Consider the following 13,933-nt stretch of genomic DNA (forward strand, 5'->3'; position numbering starts at 1 on the left):
GTAATAAGTTAAAAAGTACGAATGACTTATTCACTCTCTTAAAATTTGTAATATACATTTTTTTTATAGTTATAAAACGTAATTTATTATTTAATTTAAAAGTACAAAATATAATATACGTGTAGTTATCAATTGTTATATTATATAATTTTATACAGTATACGAGTATATTCAAGCAATGTATAACTTCAACACTTTTAGTTTTATAAACTATTAATAAATAATATGTGTACATCAAATTATGTTATTATTCCCTAAAGTTTACTGTACATATGCATTGTGCATAATACTACCTATCTACCCATAGTCCATAAGTAATTTTATCAAAATCTGTTAAAATACAGAAATAAACAATTGTTATTACTTATTAGTTATTAGTTATTTTTATTGATTGAGAGTAATATTTAAGGACTAGACGAAATATATAAATATATAATCATTCTATATTAATATTATTTTAATAAAATTAATGCACAACTTAAATCTTATGGTATATATTGTTTCGTACAATAAATATTTAACTAAAAATCCTGTATAGAAAAATATCTATTTCAGTCGACTTGGGTTAGCAAGTATTACAGTTGAGTTGAGCACTAGTGTGTCTAAGAGATTATTAAGAGCTATAGAAGAATAACCAGGTTTGGAATTTTATATTTTATCATAAATATAAAAAAATATAAGTACTTGATAAAAAAAAATTAGGAATATTTAATTATGAAGTTTAAAAAAAATAGTGAACCTTCGAAGAAAAAAATAATATATTGTTATAAATAACTATAATTCGCGTATAAATACATTATAATAATAAAGCAACGCTGGTTTTTCGATTTGCATAATAAATTAACAATACCTACATATTATGTACATTAAAACAACGCAAAACACAATAGCGTTACTGTGTCCTATATAAGCGTGCATATTATTGTGTATATAATATTAATATATATATTAGTAGTGTTCAAAAGTCTTGTATATAGGTGACCTTTCATGGGCATAGGTATAGGTGTACAGAACCATAATATATTAATATACACAACATAATATTATACCTAATAAATTTTATAAATTATTGCACATACATTCACACATAACAGGTATTATATACCTACATATATTATGTGGTCTGGCCTGTTTGTGTGTATGTGTATATTTATTTTGTAAAAACCATGAACGGCGGACGCGTTTTAAATAATGAATTTTAATTCCATTGACCGTTATAGCTGAGTTTGTGCATATATATACATCACCTATAAGGCTATAACCTAACGAATGAAAAAATATAAAATAACGAAATTCTGTCGGTCGGCCTCCCATCGCTGCCGTCACGGATTCGCAATGTTCGTATTATATTATATATTATGTATACATACATTGACCGCCTTCACTTGCACCCGTCACCCGCTCACCCTCAGTACTTATTTATGTATACGGTCCAATAAAAACTTCATTAATCAGTTTGCGTGTTAAGCCGATTTCCTTATTTGAATGTGAAAAATCGAAAAAAACAAAACAAAACGAAAACGAAAACCGCTACACAAAACATAATATAATAATAATAATAATAATATTATGTAGGTACGCGGGCGCCACAGTTGGCGTGAGGCGAGCGCGCGCCAGTCGAATTCAAAAAAAAAGTCTTAAAAAAATATAATATTCGTATAATAATAATAATATATAATACATATTACCTATATAGTTCTTAACGTCGGTTCGCCCACACACACAAACACACTCACACACACGCGCGGGCGTGCACGCAAGTACACACGTACAGCACGCTCGCGCCACTGCACGCCACACACACACACACACACACACACACACACACACACACACACACACACACACATACACACACACACACACACACACACACACACACACACCAATTGCGATCGGCGACCGACGCCGCGGGCCATTTGTTGTTGAGACGCGGCGCCGTGGACACGTCTACGAGACAGTCATGGCCCAGTGGACGGTGCATGCGTTTTTGGCGGCGTTCTGCTGTTGCCTGATGGCCGCCTTGCTGTTGCCGCAGCCGGCGGCCGGCATGACCGTCGTCGCTGCCGGCGGCTCGCGCGTTACCGCTGCGGCAGACACCGCCGCCGGCGTAGCCGTTCCGTCGCCGTCGTCCGCCGCCCGGAGCAAGCGATGGTCCACGACGTTCGGAGCCAACTCGAGCAACAAGAACGTGACAGGTGAGCGCGATCCGGCCGCACGCCGGTAATAATGACATTTGTATACCTACTGCGACGCGTGCACGTACACTTGATTAAAAAATTGCGCAAATCCGCGTACACGTAATAATATTGAATTACACACGAACTTCTTCGTTTTTTGTTCACGACCGCGATCTGTATGACCGTCTAAGACTGTGCGTCTGCAGTGTTTTCACTATGTAGGCCTTTAACCGTGTTAAACAGGTACTTATCTTAAGTTTGCGTGGTTATTACCTACTTAGGTTCCGGAGTATGCTCTTAATCGGTAAATACTGAATTCGGTCCATTAAAAAAAAAAAAAAAAAATTCTGATCAGACTATGATATTATTCATTTATTTATACATATTTTGTTGGTACTTTCGTTGATTTTTGTCAAGGAATCGCCGAAAAAAAACAACAAAATCTTAACTGTCAATATTACAGCTGCCGGATCAGTTAGTACACATAAAGAACATATTAATAAGGCTAACTACCCGTTCTGGCCGTTCTATATATATATATATATATACGTGTGCAGTGCTGTGATTACACTTCTGAAATCTATAGATGATAAGCTCTACACGTAAGTGTCGTGTTTTATCATTCCCATCTCAAATCCCTGTTAATTACTATTGGTGTATCATACACCGTGTATGATGTTATAGCCTTTATAAACATCAAGAAACGATAAAACTTTCGCATGCGTGCACGAAATTTCGATCGTTTTAGTTTATATCCAATTGTAATGGTCAAATGTTATACTGCACATTGATACATTGACGTGTGCACAGTACTAGCTAAATATGTACCTACAACTGTTTTAATTTTTTTTATTGATCCGCAGTATACACTTCCAGTGCAATGTGTATATATTGTATTTGAGCGAATAATATTATCAATGCTCGTGCTCGGACATGAAGGGAAATTAAAAAATCGGTGGTGAATAGGAAAAATACGCAAAAGGAGAGGGTTACGAGTGGTATACGGGGGGTGAGAAAGTAAAATTGTAAGGGGCGCAAAAAATATATATATATTACATATACTATATTATATGTTATATTCACTATTTACGGTTGTTTCGCACGCTAAGGCTGCGGCGGCAGCTAAGGTAACAGCACGGGTACTTATGTATACATATATATCATATCATAATGTTTATGTATTATAAGTGTACTGTTTTATATAGTGGTAGTGGTTACAACCATGGCGGCAACGGTTGCGAACGAACTGTTTGACGCCTTTGTCGAGCACGTAAATAGAGAGAAAAAATTCTAAGTGCATACAATTTTACATTAAAAATTTGTTTTGTAGTTAGGTACCATGTTCCTGCCACCCACGTGAATATATATAAAATAGACCTTTTTTTTCTTATAAATAGTGTATACTAACTAGTACCTATATAAATTGGTCTACAGTATAATATTAAAATAATGACGTAACGATGGAAAATAAATTATGTGGCGTTACAGTATTATATAATTTATATCATAATATATATGTACACAAAACTCGGTGCAAACAATCGCAATAATTATTATAAACGTTAAAGTATGATGTATTATATTGTATACACACGATTGTCTGTTTTGGCGTTTTGCCCCTTGAGGTTTCTTTCGGTGTTCTATTTCACGCGAATTTCACGCGTTTGTGCGTGTTCGTGAAACACATCGCGGGTTGGAGTAGTTTTCGGGCCCATAAAACTATTCTATTGAATTCTGGAATCACTGATTTGGTTATATAAAAACTATTTTTACACTCATCAGCCATGTTTATTTATAGTGCATAAATAATATTATATAGTGTCCAAGCGAGCCCGCAAACATATTCAGATGACATTTACTGATATAGTAGTTTGTGTTTTAATCGATTTACTGATTGCATTTTTTAACCGCAGTGAGATATCTATAATACTATTATACAACGATTTCCCGCCCCTAATAAAGGATTTGTAATAAATGGATAACGAAGTGCCAACATTTGTATTATTATTGTTCAATGTTCATTGTTCATGTTATATTTTTGAATTTTCGATCTATTCGTTTTGATTGTTTTTAATGATAATGTATGTGTATACTAAATCAACAGCGTTAAAATATAATTTAATACTTTCGTTAAAATATTGATTCTTTTAGAAACCTGAAGGTACATTGTACGCTGATGTACATTGTTAAAGGAAAAGTGGAAGACTTGTATAGGTACAAGTATAACCATGGATCCGAGCCTATTGCAATTAGCATAGGCCTATGTTTCCGTAAAAGTAAAAATAAAATTAATTTATAACGATTATAATTATTATTTACTCATTCATAATATCGGTAAAATATGTTTAATGCGACAGTTTTCAATCTTATTGTATTCGAGTACTACATACCCATTTTGAAAATGTTTTCTATACCATTTGAACTAATAGCTTTTATTTTTTTTTCTAACTATAAACCAGCTAATGTCAAATAAATCAAACAATTTATTTAATAATGTTAATAAATAAAGCGAGATTTTCTACGCGTACCAGTCATACCACCTTAATTTGTATTAAAAATATAAATGGTTTACAGAAAAAAATCATATATACGTCGCCTAATTTCTAGTTCATAGTGTAATTTATCTAAAATGGGAATGAATGTAATGTACCTATTTTAAAACTGTCTCGTGCCGATAAATTTATATCTTCAGATACAGATTTTTCATGAAAAAATGTTTCTTATCGAAGTTATTTTGTACTCCTCATTAACTGCCTTTGCTAATAATATCATATAATAACCACCAAAATTTACAGGAGTCTGCTCTATTAATCTAATTAAACTATCATATAGCTGAAGTATGTCAATACAATCAATATTGACATTTTATAACTTAATACCTTCTTGCGGAGTTTAATCGACTAAGAAAAGCACACAATTGACATAATTTTAGTTTCTAATCAACTCGTTTTATTTATTAATCCTTTTACTTAACTATCTCGATAGTCGTCAACGATAAGCCATTTTCCAGACAAATAGAATCAATTAATTTTTCTTAAAAAAATAATGAAAATAAAATATATTTGACAAATCAGTAACAATACATAAAGATATAAATATAATACCGGGTGTCGTCGACACTTATAGTTTCTTGTGAAAAAAAACACGTACAAAAATGAAAATATTGCCTAAATATCTATAGTTAATTAATAATTATTATAATGTATAAATATTAAATACTAAATACTATATCAAATATTATCACATCAACTAAAAATATTCAATATATTAGTTTCATTAGTAAATATAATAATAATTTAATATAAAACAATAAAAAGGAAAAAAATTCTAAAAAGGTAATAATAAAAATTAGAGCCCTTATAAAAAATATTTTGCGCCCTAGGCATGTGCCCAGGTTACCTATGCGTGAATCCAACTCTGAATAGTAGGTATACTACACTGATTTGCTCAACATGGGAATGAATAGCTAATATAAAAATAATAGGTTTGTTATTCAATTCTGACAACCTTTTCAAGTACATTAATTAGGTTTGGGATCGTATAGAAAATAGGCTAGGTATTATATTTTTATAGGCATATACAAGTTAAAATAATATAACATGTCAACGCGACAAAGCGACCCTCACGAAAACAATTATAGACACCTTATCTGCTTAGGTCAAGTTTTAAATGTAATAGGCTTTTTGCCTAATCATATAATATAGTTCAAAATACTTATATTAAACATTTTAACAAGTAATGCACAAAGCTTGGCTTATGATAAGATTAGTCTAATTTTAAGTTTAACCACAGATGTTAGCTAATGACAACATTTTAGATTTTAATAATTATATAATAATATATTATTGGTTACAAAAAGGAAGATAACAAGAAAAAATAACAGTAAAAAATTAAATGATTAGCTTATTGAATTCTAGAAATGATTAAAAATATCCATAATACATTATGAAAGATATTATAGAAAGCATTATATGCGGAAGTGTGATACTATTGTAGGACCAGGTATATTATAATACTTCTTGAAATTTTTAAATAATATTATTTTATTTTCTATTCAAAATAATTAAATTTAAATCTTTATGAAATGTTAACCGTTTAATATCCAATCTTCTAATTCCTCTAACCCTATTAAGAGTTTAAGACCTATGCCTACTTGAAAGAAACTGAGGCTAGATACTTATATTCTAACTCAGCTTAGCATTCTTATACTTTAGTACCTTACTCTCTTCTTTATATATTTTTCGAAGTGTTGTCAATGAACTCCTTTTTCTTTCGTGATATTCATACCTTGTAATTGTACCTCATAATTTGTGCTAAAATTTACTTATTATACTAGTGTATAGAGGTAATAATATAGTAGTAATATATACTATTTTTTAATAGTATATATTTTAATATTCAAAAATTTTATTTGATGTACAATTTTAAATTAACAATATTTTTACAAATATAAATAAAAAGGTAGTTAAGCATATTTGATTTTTTACTTATAGCAAGGCTTGTTATGTCACTTGATCATTATTCATTCTATTACAGTATCGCAATTCTCAGATAAAATATTTTATCGATAAATATATTAATTATAGATATGTATATTATCAATTATTGTTCGTTATTTTGATTAAAAATTGAAAAAAGATCTGGTGTTATATATTTAAAAAAAGTCTTATTTCAACAAAAAATGTCACGTTTTTAAAGTTTTTTTTTTGGGGTAAATCGTATAATAATTTAAATAAATAAAATAGCTAATATCATGTCATGAATTTTCATGAGTCATATTTTAATAATAAATATGTTAGGTACTTACCTATATTACATTATTGGTATAGTCATACTTATAAAATGACACATTAAAAATATCTAAAAGTTCTTATATAATATTACTTATAGTTTAAATTATCTAAATAGTTTTTTATAATTATAAATTTAAAACTGAAAAACTTGGTAAGTACTAAAATGTTTATAATATGTCATTATAATGTGTTATTATGTTATAAAATTCACACTTCAATGTACATGTAATTTATGTCAACTATTTTTTATAAAATTGAGGGCGTGCCTAATGGATTTTTTTAAACTAATCACTGTCATACTTAGACTTTTATCCTGCGTTGCTCTTTATTATTTATTGTTCAAACATCTTAATGTGTTTGTAAAAGGTTAATATTGACTAATATTTTGGGTAAATAATGGACAATTTTAAAATATAATATTAAAATAATATAATAAAATGATAGTTAGAAATATAATTAAATTAAATATTTTTTTCAGTTAATAATGCAGTTCAGGATTGTACTACAGACACTGATTGTTTAGATACGCCATTTACATCTTGTGCGCTTGATCCTAGTGACAAGAAAAAAAAATGTTTGTGTGCAGATGGAAAACTGCCATTGAATGGTGATTGCTTAAAAAAGCCAAGAGGTATAACTGTATGAGCAATAAATAATTTATCAATTCATACAATATAATATAAGGTCCGAAATTATTTGGAACAAAATCATAATTTTATTAAAACACTTAATATATAGCTTATTAAGTTGTATTATAGTTTATAGTGTAGCACAAAATATTTTTATTTTATACATTAATATTTCGTGTATTATTTCTATGAATATATTTATGAATAAAATTAATTATATGGATTAGTAATTACTGATAATTGTTAACTATTTGATGATAAATTTAATCATATCCAACTATGACCTCTTTTTAACTTGAATAATCTAATAATAATAATAATTTAATAAAATATTGAATTTATTCATTGACTAAGCCTTTGTTATAATATTTTATTTTTTGTAAGTAACTTCGAATGTTTAGTTATACATTGGTTTTGTGTCTAATTATTGAATCTTTCAATAAGTTATAATATTTTAATTGCTATTTTTGATGTAACTATTACGTTTCACATACTATGAACCATTTTAATCCATAATTTCCAAACTAAAATAACATATAATACATTAATTTCTGGATTGATATAATTTATACTAAGATCAATTATTTTTCCAATAATTAGCTTACACGTATATAAATGCATTACAAAGTATTAAAGGTTTTACGTATTAGTATGTAGTATGTACTAACTTTTTGCCAGGACCGCTTTTTGTTCCAGCATTAAAAACATCATGCGAAACAGACGTGGAGTGTTTGCCAAATGCCATATGTAAAAATAACGCCACATTAACGAATCCAAGATTGAAAATATGTGCGTGTAAAGACGGTTTTACCGAGGAAAAGGAGTCTTGCAACTGTAATTATATATTAGATTTATTCGTACAATAATATACTATAATATCATAACTAAAAATTATTCATTGGTATTATTAATTAAAAAAAAAAATGTATAGAAATACATTAACATAAAAATGAAATAATTATTTGGTATTGCGAAAATGTCTAGTATTAACAATATCTAATAGTTCCAGAATATTGTCCTCAGGAAAACAACGAATGTCCCACCTTTTATTTATAATTACGTATAGTTCATAAAGATCTTTCAGTAAAAACTGTGACAGATGAACCTGCACGTTTCTATAAAAGCGTTTATAGTCATCTTCAAACCCACCATAACCAATTTATACATAACCTTTTCATCCAAATTATAGTAGGAAACTCCAGGTGTAGTAAAAAGAAATTGGTGCCATGGACTTGTTTAAAAAAAAATAAAAAAAAATAATAAAAAAAAAAGAATACAAAAATATAGAAAATAGATATTTAAACAACTCTAAGACAAGTGTTACTTATAGGTGACTTCTTACTTCTTATATTTATACATTTTCTTCTATCGTCATGTATACTGTCTGTGTCAAAACTTTAGTGTAAAATAAAAAACTATTTGGAAATTGTACAAACTGTAAACATTTTTTTAAAATTATTGTTTGATTTACAAAATTATTTAAATGTTTAATAATGCACTCAAGGCTTTATCAAGAAATATATTTGTTATATTTTTATTTCAACTTTATTTTGTAAATCAATCATATTTTATTCCACGTAAATATATTATTTAATTTTTTAATTTAAAACTTTTTATATTGATCATAGTTATTGCTAACATATAAATAATTAAATGTTATAATCCCTTTAGTAATGCATGAAATAACTAATAATATATTAAAAATACACCAAGACTAAACCTCGTGTTCTATTTAATTGCATCAGAAGAAATAATATGGAAATTAAGTACAGACAAATGGATAATTTTTTCTCTAAAATAACTTTGTGTTGTATGTTTATATGTTTATAAGTACCTAAATTTAATATTTTGGGTAAATTGAATTGTTATGTATTTTGTTTAAAAATGGATGATATAAGTACTTCCTACGTAATTTATGTAATAGTTGTTGGTTTTAAATTGATAATTTTCGTTGGTATACATTTATGGGTTTTACTTGTTATAATACACCTTTACTACTAGTAAAGGTGTATTAACACAGAAACCAATAAGTCGGTTTAAATTATTTTAATTGACCGTTTGTTCTCTGTTATTTTAAAGGTTGCGTGACTTGGTCGAGTTTAGAGTGATTGACCGACAAATTATTAATAGCGCAACTATCTAAGTTGGTTGGACATCTGACCTTTAATGTTCATGTTATATTAGACATATTGATAGTCAATCAATTTTTAAATAATGGATTTTTTATTTTCATTTAAGACTTTGATTTTATCAAGAGAAATAATAACACTAAAAGGGATATTCACATTATTTATTTATTCAATTGTTAAGACTGCGAAGAAAACTTTGAAAATTAAACTTTAAAATAATTTAAAGGCACTTCGTTTTTTATTTAAATTATTAATTAAAAAAAAAATGTAAAAAATATATAAAATTCAGGAAACTCCATCTGTTATAGTATGTTAAAATATATTATTGGTTACTGGGATATTCATAACTGTTATCTAAGAGCCTAAAACAATCAATTAAAATTGTCACTTTAATGGATATGATAAATTTGAATTCAATTATACGAAAAACTATTTTGAGTGGTCTGTTAGTCTACATATATTTCTGAAGATATTTTCTACTATAGTAAATTGTACTAATACTTTTAAAATATATTTGAGTATAGTTTATAGTAATATACGTATATTCAAAAAATTTAAGTTTCTACAAATAATATTTTTTGATTAAGGTAATATAATAAAAAATACATTATTTTTCATTTAAATATTCAATTGAAATACAAAACAAAAAATTAAGCATAGTATGCTAAAAACCAACAAATTTAAAAATTATATTATATAAAAGTACCATTTTTTTTTTAGTCATTTGAAGCTCAAATTTGGACAAAATTTCATATTTAAACGAAGGATAACGATGTTAGTTGTTTTTATAGTTAAAAAACATTATTTTTAAGGACTTAAAACTTTTACATATTATACACAACATGGAATTTTCAAAATATGTATTCATTTTAAGCTAGATATTACTTATTTCTACCTTGAGGCTATTCACAATGTTTTTCGGTAATTTTCGGTATTTTTTTCTTAAAATTATCTTTATAATATTTTATTATTATTTATAAAATTAATTTAAAAAATAAAACATTTAATTATTTGTGTAAAAATAAAAAACAATTATTTGACAATAGTATAATATGAAAACGGTGCATTGGATAGGCAATTTCGGTACAGCTATGTGTAGAAAACAATTTTGTCGTATTATACATAGTATTATAATATAATATGTTAAGATAAAAGTTTCTTGTCACATTTTAAAATAAAATACATAATTTAAAATATTCCAATAAACCGACAAGGTTTTTCTATAATGTACATAACATATAAAATTAGCACAAAAACAAAAAAATTATATTTGTTTTTTTTTTAAATTTATTTATTCAAATAGGTATGTTGTAAAATTATAAATTTAAATTAATATTATATAATATGATAGTGTTTTACACAAATAGATACAACACAACTAGATCTATTGAATTTGACAGCTTCATTTGAAAAATTAAACTAGCCGGAGTGATGTTATATTTATCTAGTGTATAGGTAGTATCAATGGTTTGATTTTCTCAGACATTTAGGTATTTTATTTTCTGGATAAAAATAAAGGTTGAATAAAATATTACGAATTCTTAGATTGAGTTCATAATGTTAACACTTATTGTTACGTTAAAATAAATATTAAAAAAGGTATTAAAGTATCAAGATTATAATAATAGTAATTAATGAAATTAATAATTTCAGTATTTTGTGTTTCTGCAAAGATATAGACAATTAAGATGTAAAACTAATATTTTTTATGAAATTAATGTTTGTAGATGCTGATTTATTAACTTTCAATTACACGATTTTGTTGATCGCAGTTTTCACTTCATGGATTTGGAATGATCGCCGTGCATAATCATAGTAGACTTGAAAATGTTTCTTCTATACTTACACACTATTTATTATCTATTAACTATAATATTTTATATTATACTTCACTAAATTGATGCACAAATTAAAAATATTATTTTAAGGTCCTGTTATATTATTACCTTACAAATTATTTGCCTAATTTTAGTTGAATTAATGTTTCAATTTATAATATAATATATAATATACTAATATTATATCATTTTTTTATTACACATTATTTAAGATTGATAATACATAAGTGAAAGGATATTACATATGTTGCATTTTAATTTAATATAACTTATGAATATATTGTACAATTTGTACTAATATGAATACATTTATTATTATAATAATTTACCGAATACAAACTCAAATTAAAAATAAAATCTTAATAATTATTTATATTTACTGTTTGATTTAAACTGTTGTGTATACAATATATATTATTAATTATGCATGTGGATTCAATATGTATATGATATAAATATATAATATATTTAATATGATAAACTCTGGCCGAATCGATAAATGTATTGATTTTATAATGATGTGTATTTTTGTGTTTTCATCATAATATGCTAGAACAGTGCTCGGAAACCTTTTTAGACTCTCCGACCAATCAAACATTTTTTATTCTTAAATTATTGACTATGAAAAAATATACTGTTAAAGATTTTAAAATAATAAAATGTATATAAAAAAAAATGTCGTCGTTCAAGAATTTAAAACGGGCAGCCGACCACTATTCTAGAGCTCTAAAATGCATAACAATGAAGGGGTGGTTTCCGGTAGAAAATTTTAGTCGAAAATTCTGAAAACGTAATATGAGGTTTCTCATAATTTTATCATATTATTCTTAAAATCGAAAAATCAAAGAAATATATTTTATTTTTATAATTCTTTAAAGTTATGATTTTGATGAAATTCGTTTATATAAAATATATGTCAATAATATTTTTATCTAAGATTTTAAAATGTAATGCAAAGTTCCTTATTAGTTGTTATTATTGCAATTAAAAACAAAAGTTGAATATAATTCAATAAAACATTTGTATATTTACTTGAAGTTTAAATTTGACGAAATTGAATATTCGAGTCGTAAAATAATTATTAATTATCATCTAATTTTTTTATTTTGTTGTAATTCAAAAACTAATAACTGTAGATATTTTAAGATATTTATATTATCATTTTATACACATGGTATAATTTTCAAAATATTTGAACTCTTTTCATGATATTGCAAATTAATTTATAGTTAAAAATTTATTAAATTTTCAAAATTATATTTCAAGCTTGAAAATATAGTAATACAAGTTTCTTACAAGTAATACATATCGAAACCAAAAACTTTAAAAAAAATATACTAGTTTAAGCACATTTATTTTTATAGATATTTAGAATTAAAATTTGGAAAAAATAAGATGTTTAATCGAATTATAAGCAATTTATAACTATAATTTAAGCGAGTTAATTATTTTACTGAACCTAATTGAAAAAAATTATTCATGGGGACTAGAAAATTTTACGTATATTATATATATTTTGTTATACTTTATACGCAATGTCATTAAACTTTATTTTAGTCTGTTAAACCCAATATGCAATGAACCTTTTTTTACCGTTTTAAATCGGCTGTATAATGTATGTGCACGGGATACCTAGAGGACCACTTGATAATATTCAAGATTGATATTGTTTATAATACTCTACAACAGGAGTAGAGCGCTTGAAAATTCCAAGTGTCTGGTCAGTTGCCTTGTATTTGCGGTGGTTGTCGCAAATGTATGTGCACGATACCGATCAAGAAAATATGACTAAGGGAAAAAGAACGATGTGGAGCGAGAGGCTTCTGTGATATGATCGGTCTAGCGCATACAAAGTCGGAAAATACTTAAATCCAAACTTTTCGGTTATGGTGATGAGCAATGACGAATTGTATTTGTTTCGTCGTTGATTGTGAATAAGAATCTTATAGTCGATCGACGAGGCAGATTTATTTCATATATAATATCTTATACTATATAATAGTAATAATTTATAGAAAATCGATAGTGGATCTATGCGCCTGTTTATACCAAAACCGCGGAGTGACAATTGTACTACTAATAATTATAATAATTATAAATATGGTTTGGATTATAAACGGTAAAAACACTTAAAATGTAAGAAAAAGCATTTGTTGACAAATATTCTTAAATTTACCCATTAAAAACACATTTTAATCTAAAAAAAGAATAAGTAGTCTGATAAATGCTATGTTAACTTAATAAAATTTTTTATTATAGATACCTTTATCAGCGATGATAAATTATATCGATTAAGGGTAATTTTAAACATAACATCGAAAATGTATCATCTTTGCTAGCTTATGTCTTATATATTTGTACTGT

At 26.6% G+C, this 13,933-nt stretch overlaps 1 protein-coding gene across 2 annotated transcripts; it reads left to right on the top strand.

Moving 5' to 3' along the window:
* Positions 1 to 1,865: 1,865 nt before the first annotated feature.
* LOC132918151 (uncharacterized) lies at positions 1,866 to 12,600 on the top strand. Of its 2 annotated transcripts, none has more exons than XM_060979266.1 (4): positions 1,866 to 2,198; positions 7,452 to 7,604; positions 8,281 to 8,436; positions 11,459 to 12,600. In XM_060979266.1, the coding sequence occupies exons 1-4, from the start codon at positions 1,964 to 1,966 to the stop codon at positions 11,539 to 11,541; spliced, it is 627 nt and encodes a 208-aa protein (XP_060835249.1). In that variant the 5' UTR covers positions 1,866 to 1,963; the 3' UTR covers positions 11,542 to 12,600. The 2 variants fall into 2 exon arrangements, with proteins under 2 accessions (XP_060835249.1, XP_060835250.1); XM_060979267.1 differs by having other exon boundaries at positions 1,886 to 2,198; positions 8,299 to 8,436.
* The last annotated feature ends 1,333 nt before the right edge of the window (positions 12,601 to 13,933 follow it).

Source organism: Rhopalosiphum padi, chromosome 1 (genome assembly GCF_020882245.1).
Source record: "Rhopalosiphum padi isolate XX-2018 chromosome 1, ASM2088224v1, whole genome shotgun sequence".
In the NCBI taxonomy this organism is placed as follows: Eukaryota; Metazoa; Arthropoda; class Insecta; order Hemiptera; family Aphididae; genus Rhopalosiphum; species Rhopalosiphum padi.

Excerpts from the sequence above, each read along its gene's own strand:
- LOC132918151 (XM_060979266.1), top strand. The coding sequence starts at position 1,964 with ATGGCCCAGTGGACGGTGCATGCGTTTTTGGCGGCGTTCTGCTGTTGC. Across the intron at positions 7,605-8,280 it reads TTGCTTAAAAAAGCCAAGAG|GACCGCTTTTTGTTCCAGCA; the intron begins GTATAACTGTAT and ends ACTTTTTGCCAG. Across the intron at positions 8,437-11,458 it reads GGAAAAGGAGTCTTGCAACT|ATGCTGATTTATTAACTTTC; the intron begins GTAATTATATAT and ends TAATGTTTGTAG.